This window comes from Chrysemys picta, chromosome 2, assembly GCF_011386835.1.
Source record: "Chrysemys picta bellii isolate R12L10 chromosome 2, ASM1138683v2, whole genome shotgun sequence".
NCBI lineage: Eukaryota > Metazoa > Chordata > Testudines > Emydidae > Chrysemys > Chrysemys picta.
In genome coordinates, this window is record NC_088792.1 from 16,304,692 (window position 1) to 16,324,584 (window position 19,893).

Genomic DNA, 19,893 nt, shown 5'->3' on the forward strand with positions numbered 1-19,893 from the left:
GTAGCTGGAGAGTGGCATCCATTGGCCAGGGGCCCAGTTCTGAAGGCAGCACTCCACCAGCAGCAGCACAGAAGGTTGGCAATACCATACTATGCCACTCTTACTTCTGCGCTGTTGCCTTCAGAGCTGGGCGACTGGAGAATGGCGGTTGCTGACTGAGGGCCCAGCTCTGCAGGCAGCAGCGCAGAAGTAAGGGGGGCAATACCATACCAGGCCATACTTACTTCTGCGCTGCTGCTGGTGGCGTCTCTGCCTTCAAAGCTGGGATCCCCGCCAGCAGCCGCCACTCTCCAGCTGCCCAGCTCTGAAGGCAGCGCCGTCGCCAGGAGCAGCTCAGAAGTAAGAGTAGCAGTACTGCAACCCCCCCCCCCCCACAACAACCTTGTGACCCCTCCCCCCAACTCGTTTTTGGGTCAGGATCCCTACAATTATAACACCATGAAATTTCAGATTTAAATAGCTGAAATCATGAAATTTATTATTTTTAAAATCTTATGACCATGAAATTCATCAAAATGGACCGTGAATTTGGTAGGGCCCTAAAGATAACTATACAAAATATTTTTTCCAGCGGACCCCTGCTTCATTCAGTAAATTAGTAATTATTTAATATTTCACCATCCTTTCTCCTCCTGAAGTTCCCAGCCTCATTAACTATACATCTTCTAACATCTGCAACAAATTAGGCAGGGATGTACAAACAGCCACCTCTTTACTACACAACCCTGATTCTGAGAGCACTGTCCCTCAATATCATTAACAATTCTTAAAAAAAAAAAAAACAGAAATCCTTTCATATGGAATCATATAGCTCCACTCAGGTCATCAGCTCGTTTTGAACCTTTAGATCCACCACACAGACCTCTGCCACTTAAGCTAACACAGTAACTGGTAGCAATAGTAAGCTGTTATCTGCTCTGTGGACCAGCACTGGAAGAGGATGAGAGACAGGCTTTGCCAGTTGTGAAACCACTATATGCTGTCCGCAGATGAATGTAGAATGTTGACCAAAACTATCTGTGAATTTGATATGACTATTTAAATTTGAACAAGAGAAGATCCCTGCAGAATACCCTACAGCTCAGAAGTTGGGGCATTCAGCTTCAGCATGCCAGACACAAGTTCAAATCCCTCCTCTTCATTAGGCAGAGGGAGAATTGAACTGTTTTGTTTCATCAAGAAAACCAAAAAAATTGTAATTTGGTTCAGTCCAAAATTAATTTTTTTTTCTTCAGCCAGTGGGCCATTCTTACGGCCAGTTAATGTGAAAGCAGCATCCACTCAGTGCCAGCTATTTTGGCATTTTTTCCTCCAGATACATTGCAACATTATGGTGCTGTTACTTCCACTGGAACGTGTTCTCTCTGCATTGCTAACAGCATTGCAACTGCTGCATTATCTTCTGTGCCTCAGAGAAGGTCATTCAAAGAGAACCATTGGTCCGAGTTTTCTCCTTACTCCAAGTCTAAGAGGGGAGCAATTTCTCTTTGAGCACCTTCACATGTAAATTTCCCAGCTACCGACTCTTTAAACTTAGCAGTAGGCTCAAAAAAATCTTCAGAGGAATTGCTGGAGTGGATGCCTTGCTCAGCAAGCACTTAGTACCAACTAACAATATCTCCATTTTGTTTTGCTTAAATAATAAACTTCCATGAAAGTATATGACATCCACAACCTGATGTTTCAGAAACAATTAGAGTAGATATCATAGCTGGATAATTCAGTGGCAAGGTGAAATAAATCTGAATATCATCTGAATAGCAATGAAAACTCAAGTCACAATCCCTAATAATTGCAGCTAGTGGCAATTTTTAAATACAAAAGAGAAAAGGGGCCTCAGATACATCCCTGAAAAACACGGCAGCACAAATCTTAAACTGGCCCATCAAGACTGTCACCAGATGATGTTTCAAGTATGATTAAAACCAAGCCAAGGCCAACAAAAAACTCTGAACATGCCAACAGGATACAGTGATTAACAGTGTCAAATATTGCCCAGAGGTCCAAAGAAACTAGAATAGAAAGAGACCTGGATAGGTTGCATTCAGTTGACTGTTGGGTGCCTTCCACACAACAATCTTTGTGTTATGGTGAAGTCTTAAATCTGGGAGAGAAAAAGTTAGTAGTTGACTTTGAATCAGATGGAAAGCACCAGATTTGAGAGTGGGCTGAAGTCAGACATCTCCTCAGCTACTGAAATTGGCTTTTCCCACATAGGCCTTATTATTATAACATGTTTAAAATGTGATGGAACAATTCAAAATTAAATGGATACATTCACAACCTTTTATTTTTAAATGCCCTCCAAGAACGGAATAGGGGTGGAGGGAATCCGTAGTCTGCAAAACCATTTGCACTGAACCATATGGGTAAATTGTGGCTTTGTAACAAGCCCATGTATGCATTATCCTAAGAGCAGATTGGGACACAGATTGTGATTTAGAGACACTTTTCCTGGATTTGGGGGTGGAGAGGAAATTACCCTGTGCCAGCCACTGGCTGGCACAGCCTACAGCCCCGGATGTGCTAGTACAGCTGTGCTAGCCAGTGTATTTATTGAGCAACGACTCCCCCCAGTCCTGTCCACATGCATGGGAGGGAGAACATAGTGGGTCTCTGCAGACAACTGGGAGTGCCTTGTACCCCACCTCCTCTCCTGCACAGATGCGCAGGACTGGCCATAATCTGGCCCATAGCAACGCTGCTTGGAAAAAATATGTTATCGCAGAGTTCTAAGTATATGACTATAGGAGTTTATACTTTGGGGGAGTTCTCTGGCCTATGTTGTACTTGAGATGCGATTAGATTATGACAATGATCCCTTCCGACCTTGAAATCTATGAATCAGTGAATCGCATCAATACTGGTACATCCTTACGTGTTCTACAGCAGCCCAAACATCTTCCTCAAATATAGTCAACTTTTATTGGGTTGAAAAGTGAGTGTAATTAGGACCTTATGCCAAAAGGTAACTACAAAATGGCTTTAATTTAAATATATCAATAACCAAATATATTCTACCAAATATTACTCAAGTGCAGATTATTCTGTGCCAGGTCATGCAAGAAATTAATGTTTTCTTTATTTACAACAGATAATCAGCATCCCAGTCCAACGGATGCAGTTTTGACTGCTGTATTTGTATTTAAAAGTATTTCTGGGTATTAAATAACTGTGGATTTTTGACAAAGGGTCTACAGAAAGCCTCAGTGTCATTACAAATCAAGTTTTTAGTGTGAACCTCATGCTTGTGTTTTAGCCTCTAAGGTAATATATTAATATAATAAAGCTCACTCTAATGAAGATACTTGTATCAGAATGTACAAAGGTAGTGAGACTGGGTCTGATAGATCCAGAGTTTCTCGTTCCCTTAACAGGAGATTTGCACATTGGAAAACTTGAATGCAAAACAGAGAATATTTACACAAGCTGCACTGGAAATTTGGTATTGCTTTTCCATAATTCATTTGTCGTTATTGCAGACATGTGAGTAAGAGCTTTCTCTCTCACAATCTAGCACTGCCTTCTACCTGTACCTGCAGAGAAGTCTGATGTATAGGATACATCACACTCTGCTCACAAGAAAGCTATTGTCAGGTCACAAATTTAGCATTATGTAATTTATGATTTCACTACAGGAGACCACAGTGGACGAAGGGAATAACTCAGTAGTTATGAAAAGCAGGGAAAAGGTAAATGACATTATGTTAGACTGATGCATTTGGAAATGTTCCCAGGTGAAAAGGTCCTTCTTTTAGTCAGAAATTACATGCACTGTTCAGATATGAATTGAAAACACAGCCATTGTTCTTGGGCCAAATTCACCACTATACAAACCAGTGCAACTGTATTGATATAACAGGCACTACCTTACACTAGCAATGGATTTGGCCCTCTCTGAGGTTCTGATTCTGCCACTCCATGCTTAAACTACTCTATGAGAAACCAATGAGGCAGCAGGGTATATGCCCAGAGATAGGAACGTAGGTGCCTCAGGAACTTTTACCGCAAAAACTTTATTTAGCTGTCTACGGGGTGAGGTGGCAGGTGCGTGGGAGTTTTATGAATACTAACGGTGCCTAAATCTGGGATTTAAGTGCCTAAAGTGTCAGTTAGGCCCCTAAGTCTCTTTGTGATTCTAGACCTAAGTGCCTAAATCACTTTTGAAACTGAGACATAGGCTTCTACAGCATTAAGGCATTTTTGCAAATGTTTCCCTTAATCTTGTTCCTAGTGTTCCTAATGGACAGATATTCACATGACACAAATCGCCATCACTAATCACCCTTTTAGCAATGTCAGCCAGAAGAATAGAATGGCTGTGGAGAGTGAACTAGCCTTTTGCCCCCAAACAAGGCTTAGGAATGAAACATTGATGGGGTGGAACCTTCCTTTGCTCAAGCTATACCTGATCTGTAAAGAGGTAGAGGACTTTAGTCTCCTTTACCCTCAAACTGGCATCTTTTACCAACACTAAATTCTTTTAAAATATTTTATTAATGTAATGTTCTTAAAATTGGACCTGGAATTGATCCAAATACCAGAATGAAACTATACAAGGAATAGTCTGGGCTGGGCTAGTGCAGAGCTCTGTGTGCTGGAGACATTTGGAGGTGGGAGGAATTTAAGCTGAAATGGTCAAGAGGGTACTGCAATCACGTCACAGCTGCTTGCCCACTGCAGGATTCCCTTAGTGGAACTTACCCCATTGACATGCCCCGGCAGGTCCCTTTTATGGCTGACCCTGCCCCCTTTCCAAGTACATCCTTTCCTTCCCACCTCTTGATGACTATCATTTCTATGTGCAGTAACACAGCATTCCAGAACATTGCAAGATAGCCTGAATTGTCTTGTTTGACCATTTCTTTTACACTTCAGATGTAAGTTAGTAACCTACACCATCTTTTAGCTACTGAAGGATTTGGCATATCATATTTTATTACCTTAGGGACTGATCATGCTTCCATTGAACTTAGTAGCAAAAGTTCCTTTGTCTTCAATATTGGGAGCAAAATTGGGGTCTGTATCTTGCTTTTCAGAACCACAGTAATTTCTAGGGCATGTCTTCTCTAGGAAATCTTATTGTATGTTAAGTAGTCTAATTAATTGACATGATGCTGGCGGATCATCGTTGACAAGGTAAATTATGGTCAGCTCCTCACAGTCATGAATTCCTACTGAAGGCAAACCTGACGATGCAAGAAACAAGCTTTTAAACCAGAGAGATGGGTTTGTCCATTCCCATTTACACCAATCTTTCTGGCATAGCAGATGATTGTCAAGATTGCTAGCAAAGGCCAGTGTGTTGAAGGATGGCAATAGTTGTCTGTGTCTCAGTTTAGGACAACTGTACCTGTATTCTCCCTTGGATGGTCCAGCAAAGACACCCGTTCATAGGTTTCTGACTCCCCAGCCATTGCCTCTCTTGGAAAACACATGTCTCTCTTCTTCTTGACTCGGGTATTTCCAGGCTGCAAAGCCTCCTGCCTACACTGTGAAATCCCCAGCAAAGTCAGACTGCCTAAGCCTGCCTGCTTTCCTTTTTTTCTCTCAGAGATAGTAAACGGGGTAGTTGCCCACAGTTAAGCAGTCACACTTTTAGAACTTTCTAAGCAAGCACATTTATTCTTGAGATAAAAGTATTACAAAGAAAACATGTTTAAAACAATGAAAGAACCTACACTTGTGCTAATAATCTTACCAAAAAACTCCCCTCCCTCCCCATCCAAAAAGGGCTCTGGCCAGTGAACCGAGGCCAAATCCCACCCAGGGGTTTTCCTGTGCTTAACAGTTCATCACTCCTCTTGCTCAGAACATGAACATTCACAAATCTGTGAGTTACTTCTTTATACAGTTTTGAGGTCTTTGATCTATCCCCATGTAACAGGTGATCTGCAGACAAAAGGTCTTGCAAAGGTTAAAAGGTTGAGATCTTGCTTAATTGGAGTAGTGGTATTTGCATACCCCTCCACCTAGAGATTTCCTGGGAAACCTACTTAAATAAGAGTTCACTCTTGTGTCAGCCCATTGTTTAAAAGAATCCATTCGAACTCATAACATTTCCCAAGGTTTACATGAGTCATGTCTCCTAAACAAGTTACATACAATCCCAGAACAATACATAAACATTTTCATTTTAATATAGTGAGCTCATAAGATACTTAAACTTACTTAACATAAGAGCAGAAGAGCTGCCCTACTGGGTCAGACCCTGGTCCATCTTCCCCAGTATTCTGTCTCTAACAATGCCTGAGAAGTGTACAGAACAGGGCAATTTTCGAGTGATCCACCTCTGGTTTACACTTCTGGCTTCCAGTAATCAGAGGTTTAGGGATGTTCCGATGATGAGGTTGAATCCCTGACAATCTTGGCTAAAAGCCATTGATAAATCGATCATACCTCAACTTACCCAGTTCTTTTTTTAACTCAGTTATACTTTTGGCCATCACTACATCCCATAGCAATGCGTTCCACAGGTTAGTTGTCCATTGTGTGAAAAAGTACTTCCTCTTGTTTGTATTTAACCTGCTGCCCATTAATTTCATTGGGTGACCCTTGGTTTTTATATTGTGTGAAAAGGTAAATACACTTCTCTCTTCACTTTTTCCACACCATTCATGATTTTATAGACCTCTGTCATATCCTCTCTCAGTTGTCTCTATTCTAAGCTGAACAGCCCTAATCTTTTTCATTTCTCCTAGTATGGAAGCTGCTCCATACCACTGACTATCTGTGGCAGGGCGCTGTAGGGAAAGCCCTACTCAGCTCCTGCCACTCCAGACCAATCAGGGGAAATGGGTTGGGGCTGGGCCACTAGCTAGGACTGGCCTGGAAACTGGCCGCACCTGCCAGCCTCGTTAACAGGGGCTAAAAGCTTGGGTGAAAGTGAGTACGGGGGAGGGAGGGGGGTCTGGAGACCAGGAGGGAACAGTAGGCTCAGAAGGAGCCAGGAACCTGCTACCCCATTGCCACTGTGGCCTGTGCTAGGCCAAACCTCTAATAATCTGTAAATAGTTGGAGCTTGATGGTGGGGACTGGACACAGGAATAAAGAGCATGGGTGTTGCACCAGCTTGAAGTGGTCCTGACTCATTGGGGAGCAGGGCCAGGAGGCTGAACCCAGCGGGGCGCAGAGAGCACCCCTGTTACCCCATCCTTGTTGCCCTTCTCTGAACCTTTTCAAGTACCACTATATCCTTTTTGAGGTGGGGTGACCAGAACTTGACCCAGTATTCAAGGTGTGGCTGCACCATGGATTTATATAGTAGTATTATGATATTTTCTGTCTAATTTTCTCTCCCTTTCCTAATAGTTCCTAACATACCGTTAGCCTTTTTGTTTGCTAATGTGCATTGACCAGATGTTTTCAGAAAACTATCCACCGTGACTCCGTGATCTGTTTCTTGGGTGGTAACAGCTAATTTAGACCCCATCATTTTGCATGTATAGCTGGGATTATGTTTTCCAATGTGCATTACTTTGCATTTATGAACATTGAATTTCATCTGCCATTTTGTTGGCCAGTCACCCAGTTTTGTGAGATCCCTCGGTAACCGCTTGCAGTCTGCTTTGGACTGAACTATCTTGAAGAATGTATCATCTGCAAACTTTGCCACTTCACTGTTCACCCCCTTTTCCAAATCATTGAGTATGTTGAACAGGACTAGTCTCAGTTCAACTTTTTAGGAGACACTGCTGTTCACCTCTCTCCATAATGAAAACTGCAAACTGCAGCCACTGGGAGCTGTGGGCAGCCGTGCAAATGTAAACAATCTGTCTTGTGGCCCACGTGCGGATTACCCTGACGGGCCGCATGGGGTTGCCCACCACTGATGAAAACTGACCATTTATTCCTACTTGTTGTTTCCTATCTTTCAACCAGTTACTAATCCATGAGAAAACCTACCCTCTCATCCCATGGCTACCTAGGGCACGTTTACACTTAAAATGCCACATCAGCGCAGCTGCACCGCTGTAGTGCTTTAATGAAGATGCTCTAAGCTGAGGAAAGAGAGCTCTCCCATCATCTTAGTTAATCCACCTTCCTGAGAAGCAGTAGCTATGTCAGTGGGAAAAGCTCTCCCGCCAAAATAGCACTGTCTACATGGGGTGTTAGGCTGGGATAAGTACGTTGCTCAGGGATATGGATTTTTTACACCCCTGAGCAATGCAGTTATACCGATATAGGTCTGTATTGTAGACCAGACCTTAGTTTTAATAAGAGCCTTTAATAAGGGACTTTATCAAAGACATTCTGAAAATCCAAGTACAGTAGACTGGATCACCCTTATCCACATGCTTGTTGATTCCCTCAAAGAATTATCATAGATTGGTGAGGTATGACATCCCTTTACAAAAGCTGTGTTGACTCTTGCCCAACAAATTGTGTTTTTCTGTGTGTATGATGACTCTATCCTTTATAATCATTTATATCAGTTTTCCCGGTACATTAGACTTACCAGCCTGTAATTCCCAAAATCTCCTCTGGAGTCCTGTTTAAAACTCCGTGTTACATTAATTACCTTTCAGTCATCTGGTATAGAGACTGATTTCAGTTACAGGTTACTACAGTTCTGCAATTTCATTTCTGAGTCCCTTCAGAGCTCCTGGTGAATACCAACAAGGAGTCTGGTGGCACCTTAAAGACTAACAGATTTATTTGGGCATAAGCTTTCGTGGGTAAAAACCTCACTTCTTCAGATGCAGTGAGGTTTTTACCCACGAAAGCTTATGCCCAAATAAATCTGTTAGTCTTTAAGGTGCCACCAGACTCCTTGTTGTTTTTGTAGATACAGACTAACATGGCTACCCCCTGATACTGGTGAATACCATGATCCTGGTTACTTGTTACGGTTTAACTTATCAATTTGTTTTAAAACCTCTTCTACTGACACATCAATTTGGGACAGTACTTCAGATTTGTCACCACAAGAGAATAGCTGTGATGTGGGTATCTCCCCCATATCCTCTGCAGTGAAGACTGATGCAAAGAATTCATTTAGCTTCTCTGCCTTGGTCTTGTCTTTCTTGAGTGCTCCTAGAACACCATTGTCGTCTAGTGGCCGCTCTGCTTGTTTGGCAGGCTTCCTGCTTCTGATGTACTTAAAAAAATTCTTATTGATAGTTTTTTCATCTTTAGCTAGTTGCTTCTTGGCCTGCCATATTATACTTGTACATTTTACTTGCCAGAGTTTGTGCTCCTTCCTATTTTCTTGATTAGGATTTGACTTCCAAATTATAAATGATGCCTTTTTGCCTCTAACAGCCTCCACTACTTTGCTGGTTAGTCATGGTGGTATTCTTTTGGTTCTCCAACTGTCTTTTTTGATTTGGGGTATATATTTAGTCTGAATCTCTATTATGGGGTTTTTAAGTGGCCTCCATGCTGCTTACAGGCATTTTACCCTTGTGACTGCCATTTTTATTTTCTGTCTAACTAGCATCCTCATGCTTGTGTAGTTCCCCTTTTTAAAGTTAAATGTCACTGTGATAGTTTTTGTTTTGTTTTGTTTTTTAGTATTTCCCCCTCTACAAGGATGCTAAATTTCATTACATTGTGGTCACTATTATGGAGCAATTCAGCTATAGCTACCACTTGGACCAGATCCTGTGCTCCACTTAGGACTAAATCAAGCATTGCCTTTCCCCTTGTGGGTTTCAGGACTAGCTGCTCCAAGAAGCAGTCATTTATGATGTTTAGAAATGTTATCTCTGTGTCATGCCCTGAGGCAACATTTATCCAGTCAACAGAGGATAGTTGAAGTCACACATTATTAATGAGTTTTCTGGCCTCTCTAACTTCCCTTAGATCCCTTAGTATTTCACAGTCACTATCATTATACTGGTCAGGTGGACAGTGTATATTTCTACTACTATACTCTTAACATTCACTAAGGTTTGTCCAGGAAATTGCCATACCTGTTACACTTTATTTTAGATAGTTATATGGACCTTCTTTTCTATAGTATCTGAGTGCTTCACAATCTTCAATGTATTTATCCTCACAACACCCCTCTGAGGTAGGAAAGTACTATTATCCCCCTTTTACAGATAGGAAACTGAGGCCCGGAGAGTCAAAGGGTTGTCTACATTTGAAAGGAAGGTTCTCTCGTCACAGCAGGTAATCCACCTCCCTGAGGCTAGGTCTACACTATCTCTTGGGGATTGAATTATCGCGTCTCGTCGGGACGCGACAATCGATCCCCGAATCAACACTCTTACTCCACCAGCGGAGGTGGGAGTAAGCGCCATCGACGGGGAGCCGCAGAGGTCGATTTTGCCGCCGTCCTCACAGTGGGGTAAGTCGGCTCCGATACGTCGAATTCAGCTACGCTATTTGCGTAGCTGAATTTGCGTATCTTAAATCGACCACCCCACCCCCCCGTAGTGAAGACCTGCCCACAGAGGTGGTAGCTAGGTCGATGGAAGAATTCTTCAGTCTACACAGGGACATAGGTGGGCTTAACTACGCTGATCAGTTATATGGATTTTTCAGACCCCTGAGCGACATAGTTATGCCAACCTAATTTTCTAGTGTAGGCCAGGCCTAAGTGACTTGCGCAAAGTCACACAGGAAACCTATGCTAGAGCACATTTGAACTCAGATCTCCCAAGTTCTAGGCTGGTACCCTAACCACTGGGCCACACTTTCTGTCTGAGGCCTGAGACCTTTGTGCTTTGGAACAGCCTACGCTCACCTCCCTTTGATCAGATTGTCTTTGTCTTTTTTTTAATTAATAACTTCTGTGGTACCTTAATGCCAGGAATCTGCCCTCACCAAAGCTGAGAATGGTATTGAGAGTACTGGTAATACACCACCAAGAATTATTAGACTGATCCTGCTACACTGTTTGTGTCCAGACAACATAGCATGATAGGCCTGATAGCACTGGTAAAGCATTACCAGTACTCCCTACACTATTAAAAACTAGTGGAAGGATGCTCTTGAAAGAACTGGCATCTTTAAATGGTTTTGATAGTTCTTTAGTATTGGAATAGAAGCAGGAGTAGATAAGGAGAAATGGAGAAGAGGATGACAGAAAAGAGAAAGAGGAAAGAGTTTACAGCGTCTCGGAGCTTTCTAATATTCCCAGATCTGAGAAATACACATGGTGGTCCCTTGGCATTAAATATTCTTGACTGTTTTTTTTTCCCTCTTTCAGTCTGTGTCCGATTCTTCCCTTGCTGTTCAGTGGACACCACAACATTTTCAGGCAAAATTTGGTGGAGGCTGAGGAAAACCTGCTACAGAATAGTTGAACACAACTGGTTCGAAACTTTCATCATATTCATGATCCTGCTGAGCAGCGGCACGCTGGTAAATTTAGCATAATCTCTCATTAGGTTTAAAGTGTATGTGTATCTAAAGGAAAGAGAAGATGGGCTAGTTACACTTCAGGAAAACTCACCCCTTGCTGCTTGTTTCCCTAAAGATGCTTAGTTTGGGAATAAAACTTGTCTTATCCCTTGGTAAATTCACCATCCTGTCTCAACATTTTACAAAGATATTTACTAAAAACTTAGGTCCAGACCCTTCCATTCTTACTCCCATGCAGTAGTACTTTACTCCATGAGTAGTCCAATGGCAGCCAAACACCACATAAGTTAGGGGAGCTCAGAGATGGCGCAGTAGTTGTGAAGATTGTCTTCCTCATGTGTCGATTTCTTGAGGACTGGACTGTTGCATTCCGAAGGAATGTTTGGAGGTCACCCTTTGCTGGCTTTCACTAGCTCAGAGAGACACGAATCTCTTTCTTAAGATGTGACCCAGATGTTCCTTAGAGCATGGGGTTCAGAAGCAGGTCCAGGAAGGTCGGGCCCACCCTCCCTTTCACTTATGCTGGCGGGGGAAGGGAGAGACCTGAAAATATTTTTTTCTGTTGTAACATGGGGTTCCAGTATGGAAAGGATTGAGAACCACACCTTTATTACTTCTATACATGTGATGTTACCAAACTCAATCAGGCCTGGCTGGATGATTATTGCCCTGAGTTCTACTTTGGGATCCTCTGCCACAGAGGTTTCACCCCAGACTCCAATTATCTTTTATGCAAAGTAGGATGAGAATCTTAATTGCTGCCTTTGGCTGTTCAGAATGCTAGCATTCGACTTTTGGCTTATGTGTATTGGGCTGATTAACCAGTTTGCTATCTGGAACAATTATACAGGCTCTGTATACATGAACTGGCTTTGGAATTGATCACTGTATCATTCATTCATCCCCAATTTTTCTTTCCCTTTTGTGTTCCCCACAGTCCACATTCAGGTAAAAAAAGATCAGCACATTTGTGATTGTTCATTTAGGCCATGATCCTGTAAGCACTTATGCACATGGGTGACTTTACACATGAGAGGAACACTACTGAAGTCAACGGGACTCCTCACAGATGTAAAGTTAAGCATACGCAGATGTCTTTGCAGGATGGGGGCCTTATTTTGTTATTTAGAAACAACGTGCTAAAAACTCTCCGTCAGGCTAACGAACACTAAACCAGTTCAGACACAAGAGAGTCTTGTAAATTTAGAATATAAAATATCAGTGTCCTACTGCTTGATGTCTGGTTAATTTAAAAATATTTTCTCAGGGAAAAAAAGTTAAATTATGAGCATAACTCTATGTATTTATTTTATTTTTGCCATGCCTATTATTTCATATCTTAATTAGATTTTGAATGGGGTAGTAATAGTTTTCCCTGGCTCTGTGCAGCATAGCACTTTTTCCTTGGATCTCAAAACATTTTACAAATGTTAAGTAAACCTATCAACATGCCTGGGAAAGAAGTATTATGTTCCCCAATGTACAGCTGTGTAAACTAGAAATAAGGGTTAACTACCTTAGCCAAGGTCACATAGCAAATCAGTGATAGGGCAAGGAATAAAATGAGAAATCACCGTAGTTACCTGTCCCCTGCTCTATGCTCTATTCCTTAAAAAACATGGTCTCCTAGAGTCAAGGGGGCATATGATAATGCATTGCTAATACTGGTGTAAAAACTATTGGGACTTGATCAGATTGAATATACTGTTTGGACTGTGCTGGGGAAATCTGAAATATGGTTGTGGGACACTTTGTAATAAATTATCCCTCTAAAGAGCTATTAATACTCAAAAAGTCTGTGTGGAGTTTATTTGAGAATCCCCTTGAAGAAGAAGGAAACTGAGGCAGGGCATCTCCAGAGCACCTCAGGCCACGAGGTGGTGCCTGGGAGGTGGTCACTCAGTTACAGGGATTTTCAAAAGTGCTTAAGGGATTTAAAAGCACAACTCCTGTTGCCACATCAATGCTTTTGAAAATCTCCCCCAAAATCAATTTACTGTATAAAAATAAAGGGAAATGAATACAGCCTTCATGCCTAGGATTTCCTTCTATTTAACAGTCAGGTTATCCAGAAAAGACACCTCCATTACGTAAATCCTAATATTTCTGCTTGGACACCAAGATACAGTTTTAAGTGCAACTTCATAATGAACAGTTGCCTACAGGAAAACAGACAGTTACTCATTACAATTTCAAAATACAAAATATACATTTACTGTGGCTTCTGGTATAAGTGACATCAAATCAAACAATACGGTAGACTTGCACTATAATATGAACATTTTCCACTGCAGTACTGCAGAGCAGTTCTAAAGCGATGCTTTGTACTTCCAGGCATTTGAAGATATTTACCTTGAAGAGAGAAAAAACATTAAAACCCTGTTGGAATATGCTGACAAAATTTTCACTTACATCTTTGTCCTGGAGATGCTTCTGAAATGGGTGGCTTATGGCTTCAAGAAATATTTCACCAATGCCTGGTGTTGGCTTGACTTCCTAATTGTAGATGTAAGTAGCCCTTTTGAAATATTATGTTCCTTGTGTTGATTATGCAGCATGCAGGAATGTAGATGAAGTTAGTTGACATTCAAATTCATGGTGATGACTTAAAATATTTACAAGCTGTTATGACTGACAACTCCTTTCAACGCCAAACAATCAGCAGAAGTACCTATGTGAATTCATTTGCCATAGAGAAATCTCAGTGTAGCATAATAGCAAACATATAATTACATTTCCCTTTCAACCTTATTGGCGTAAATTAAATGACCTTCATCTCTTAATGTTAACCAGGTTCCCTCTCTGTCCTGTTACGTCTGCCAATACTTGCACTTGTAAAATGACAGGCATCGTTCTGAGCGTAAGACGCAACCTTACATGAACCTAGATGTATAATGCAAGGCTTGTTATCTCATTGAGCATCCTCTGGCAACCAGCGTGCCAAAATGAAAAGCAGCTTCGTATCATTACACGGTGGTGTTACTGTGCTAATTTAAGTCACACTTCATTTTCAGCCATAAGAACTCACTCTGTCTCTTAGCATTTCACATCTCATTCCACACTCCAGGCTTGCACCAGGTCTGGTTACCTCTGACTGGGCAGCACATGACCTCAGCCCACTAGGCTTTCAGCAGATTAGAGAAGCTATCCCCTGGCATGGTTTCCTGGGGAGGCTGCCAGAGGTACATAACAACATGTTCGGTACCATCTTCCAAGTATTTACAAATGAAGGAGTCCAGGAGATGAAGGCATGAAAAGTTTTCTAGGACTGAAAGTGGTTTCTCCAGGGCAAAGTCTTACAAAAGAATCTGATTCCCTCATGCCTTCAGATATTGAAATTCGCTGTTCTTAGTTTTCCTGACAGGGAAATCCTTAAAACTAGACAGCAAGGCCGAATAAAGGCAAGCCCACGCTACAAGAATGATAGATCCAGATTTTTACCCTTTCTTCCCCTCAAGTTCAGGGTCTTTGGGTGCTAGTTACAGATAAGGACCAGCTGCAAACCATGTAGATCCCAAAGTACCAGAGTGCTTGGATGTGGGCTTTGAGCCTATATTTGCAGCTTATGAACATGGCTGGTGAATTCACTTAAGACTAAATACACTGAGCCAAGGCTTCAATTTTTTTACAGATGAGCAGGAATTTTTAATTAGATTGTATCAAAAATGGGTTAATTGTCGCAAGTATCTCCTTGGTGCTCTTACTAGCTTGACATATTTGTGCCAAAGGCTGGTGAAGCTCTACACACATGTCATTTATTTACTTTTAACAAATGCTGTTTTTCCATTTTACACCAGAACCTTGTGTCTAGGGATAACTGTACTTTCTTTGACCCCAATCCAAAAAAGTACTTCATTGGGGCTAGTCAAGTGTTTAATGTTATGAAAGTGCTTATGTGCATTGCTCGATCAGGGCTTCCTTAGAGCTTTAATAGATTTCATCAAGTTCATTAAATTATACCTCTCTCTTTCCCTCCTATATATTCTGAGAAACCTCGTAAAGAGAATGAATTTATTTTTCACAGAATTGCTATAATGACAGAGCAAGGCATGGTTTAATGGTTTGACCACCAACTCCTGAGTTATAATTCTAAGAATGGCTTCCATTGTGGCTTTGATCAAGTCACATAACATTTCTGCCTTGGTTTCTCCATCTGTGGAATGGGGATAACAGGAATTACCCTTTCATGGGTATTACCTTCATGGGCATTCGGAGGATTAATTTCAGAAATCAATGTCTGTAAAGTGCTTTGGAAAATAGGCAGTACCACATGAGTGCTGAGTATTATCATTACTATAAACAGAGGTTCTTAGTAAGAAGAATTGCAATTTGCACATCGAATGCATTGGAACAATTTGGAGCTTTAATGTGGCTTCATTATAAACAGTTTCAAATGAGTTTCACAGTTGTTATTAATACATACGTATTATAGTATTACATGTGTAGCATTTAATTAATATCAAAGGGAGTAAAACTGAGCACCCAAGCTAAAATTCTGTCCTCCATGTGGAAACCTCTCATTTAATAAGAGTGACTTGTGAATCCAAAGTCAGCATCTGACCCAGAAAGTTTATGTACAGTTTATGTATTACAGAAAGTTTATGCATTATCCCTTTGAATAATGGGGTTTGTACACGTAACACTATGTCACACTGAACATTTACTCTCAAGTCTTTCTGGTTATCTAGACATTTTGGTTTCTTAAAATATATTTTAAGTTTTGCTTTTGCAAATCCATTTAGTTAACCAAAAATTGCTTCTTAGTTGAGACACTCAAGTTACTTAACTGACTCAAGGAAGTCACTTGTCTATAGAGTTCCCAGTTGACAGCTTTTCCTCTTGCATCTTTCTGATCCCCAACTCATTTTCTGATGATGTTTATGAAAGTCCTGCATTATTTTTTGAAGATTTTAACAGATGCTCCTCTACAGGCTATATTGTTTACCCACGCTGTATGACTCTGAATTGGCACAGTGACATGCTCTGATTTTCCTATGCAATTTTTTCCTTTTAATTTTAATTTCTTCTGTCCTTTGAGAACCAAATCTACAGCCACTGAACTGAGTCAGGGACTGAAAGGATGAATTAACTGTTCCAAAGAAACAGATGAGCCATTTGTCTGACTTTCTCAATTGTATTTGTTGTTCAGAATTAATCATTTAACAATTATTGATTTGCCAATTGTTCATGAGCAGTTTATTGTCGATATTCAAAATTCAAGGTGTGTTGGCTGATTTTTCATTGGAGATGTCAGTCACATGGTATCATCTGTGTTTTCTGGTTGTACTAATGTAACTCTTACAATCAATTTTCCAATACTGACACAACCAGTTTAGAATTTTCTTTCAGCAAATATTCACTGATATTCACTTAAAATTCTATTTCTACAAACATTTCTGCTAGGAAATTAGCATACTAGAATCTAAATGATAAGAACACAAAGGGGACATAAATCATGTCCTGTGCATTATTTAAGCAAATATTTGAGGGATATTTTTGAGGTACTTATTCAGCTCTGTGACAGATCTTTGACACTGATTTGTGCCTATGGAAGAGCAATGACTATCTCATAATTGTGGATTAGTAAACTAGATTCTGGATATCAAAGCCTGGACACCAAAAATTCCACAGTAATTGACATACTGGAGGCTATTTTTGCCAGATATAGAATCCTGAAGGATGATCTCTGATAATGGGCCTCAAAACATCTGAAAGGAATGTGCCAATTTAACAAAAAAATAAAAAAGGGTTTTTAAATACATTGCAATACAATAAGACCATGTTAACAGCATAGCAACAGATTTGTTGGGGAAAATGGCCAAAAAGCAAAATGCACACTCATTAAAACCTAGGACTGATGGGAAGGACCTTTCCAGGAGCCTACTCAAATACTGAATACACCTACCTCGTTTGCAAGTGTACTACTAAAGACAAATCTAATGCAGTCAACTTACAGTGAACATGGGTTTTTGTGTGCACATGACGTAGGATGATGGCCAGTGTAAACTCACAGTTGATCTCAACTAGGAATATATTCAGAGATTGTAAAAGGTCTGAAGCTTGAATAGGTGTGAATATCATTCTGATTTGCACCAGATAGACAGAAACAGTGTTTATGCCTCTTGTTCGGATATACATACCTATACTCACACAAAGAATAGCCATTTATACAAACGTTTATACAAACGAAAACTTAGAATCATAGAAAGGTAGGACTGGAAGGGACCTCAAGAGGTCACCTCGTCCAACCCCCCGCAGTGAGGCAGGACCACATATACCTAGACCATCCTTGACAAGTGGTTGTCTAACATGTTCTTAAAAACCTCCAGTGATGAGGATTCTGCAATCTCCCTTTGAAGCCTATTCCAGTGCTTAACTCTCTTTATAATTAGAACGTTTTCCCTACTATCTAACCTAAATCTCCAGTGTTGCAGATTAATCCCATTACTTCTTGTCCTGCCTTCAGTGGATGTGAAGAACAGATGATTATTGTCCTCTTAATGACAGCCCTTAATAAATATATTTGAAAACTGTTATCAGGTCCCTCCTCAGTCTTCTTTTCTCAAGGCTAAATGTTCCCAGTCTTTTTAACCTTTCCTCATAGGTCAGGTTTTCTAAACCTTGTATCATTTTTCTTGCTCTCCTCTGCGCTCATTCCAATTTGTCCACATCTTTTAAAGTACGGCACCCAGAACTGGACACAGGACTCCAACAGCGGCCTCACCACTGCAGAGTAGAGCAGACAGTTACCACCAGGATGTTACAGATGACACTCCTATTAACACACCCCAGAATAGTATTAGCCTTTTTTTTGCAACTGCATCACATTGCTGGCTCACATTCAATTTGTGATCCACTATAACCCCCAGATCCTTTTCAGCAGTACTACTGCATAGCCAGTTATTTCCCATTTTGTAGAGGTTCATTAGATTTTTTTTTCTTCCCAAATGTAGTACTTTGCACTTGTCTTTGTTGAATTTCATCTTGTTGATTTCAACCCAATTCTCCAATTCGTCAAGGTCATTTTGAATTCTAATCCTCTCCTCCAAAGTGCTAGCAACACCTCCCAGGGTGATATCATCCACAAGTTTTGTAGGCATACGTTCCACTCCATTATGCAAGTCATTAATACTGGACACAGGACAAACTCCTGTAGGACCCCACTAGATATAGCCCCACAGTTTGGCAGCAAACCATTGATAACTACTCTTTAAGTATGGTCTTTCAACCAGATGTGCACCCACCATATAGTAATTGCATCTCAACCACATTTCCCTAGTGTTCTTATGAGAATGTCATGTGGGACTGTGTCAAAAGCCTTAATAAAATCAAGATATGTGACATCCACTAGGCCAATAACTCTATCAAAAGAAAGACATTAGACTGGTTTGGCATGACTTGTTTTTGACAAATCCATGTTTGCTATTACTTATAACTCTTTTATCCTCTAGGCTTTTACAAATTGATTGTTTAATAATTTGTTCCAGTATCTTTCCAGGTATAGAAGTTAGGTACTATATTTGTCCTTCTCCGGTCCTCTGGGACTTCACCCATCCTCCATGAGTTATCAAAGATAATACCAGATAGTTCCTTAAAGTACTCTAGGATATATTACATCAGGCCCTGCTAACTTGAGTACATCTAACTTATCAAAATATTCTTGTTCAAACATAGCAGATTAATAAAGGAGCATGAACATGGCCAAAGCTAGGAACTGTGTGGAATTCAGATAAATGTTTGTGAATGGTTTTTTTGAGGGTGTTTGCCCAGCTCTGTATGTAGGCATCCAGAAACAGCTAAAGATACAACAAAACCCAATGCTGTGAATTTTTACAGGAGCAGGTAGACTCCATCAACCATGTATGTTTTTGTAGTGCTTGATGTTCCTTTCAGTCATTTTCTCCAATCTAGTAACATTATCTCAGCCTTACCTAGTTTGAGTTTCAGCCAGCTAGCTCTAATCCATTCCCCAAGTTTTGTTGACACTGTATATGTCATTCCATTCCACTAGCAGGTTCACACAAAAAAAATGGCAGTCTAGAGACTGGTGTCATTCAAAGACTTAGGGAATTTCAATCAGTAACTTCTTCATTAACCATACCCCAATGGATCTATGCACACATTGTACAAGGAGGGAACAGAACAGTACCCTCGAGAACCTTTCAAGAAAGACTTTTTGGAGAAGATGAATAATTGCCCTAATCTATCTCTGGGAATGCTTAAAAAAAAAAGAGTAGTCACTTTTTCAACTTCTGTAAACATCTGCAGTACACTCAACAAATTCACGTAGTCAATGGTATCTGTGTCAGCTTATTATATCAGCACAGGCATGTAATCTTCATCCATCTCCAGAAGATCATCAACCAGTCATCACCAATGCAGCTTCTGTAATATCATCATCATCATCATCATCCTGGCAAATCCCAAAAGACATGGTCTCCTTGCAGATTGAGCACTACCTACATCTCCTGCTAGGTCATTAAGGTGGTCTGGCTAGATATTCTGTTTATGTCCATAACTGGCAATCTTATCACACCTCCGAAGATTTTGGCACCCACATGATCACTAGCCGTGTGG

At 40.8% G+C, this 19,893-nt stretch overlaps 1 protein-coding gene across 6 annotated transcripts in view; it reads left to right on the forward strand.

Annotated features, from left to right (window-relative positions):
• LOC101946771 (sodium channel protein type 5 subunit alpha-like) overlaps window positions 1–19,893 on the forward strand; it is a 323,447-nt gene that overhangs the window by 236,704 nt on the left and 66,850 nt on the right. For all 6 annotated transcript variants that reach the window (XM_065582696.1, XM_065582695.1, XM_065582701.1 and 3 more), the window contains 2 exons: window positions 11,162–11,316; window positions 13,651–13,824. In XM_065582696.1, the coding sequence (XP_065438768.1) occupies window positions 11,162–11,316; window positions 13,651–13,824 (329 nt within the window). The remainder of the gene's footprint in view (window positions 1–11,161; window positions 11,317–13,650; window positions 13,825–19,893) is intronic.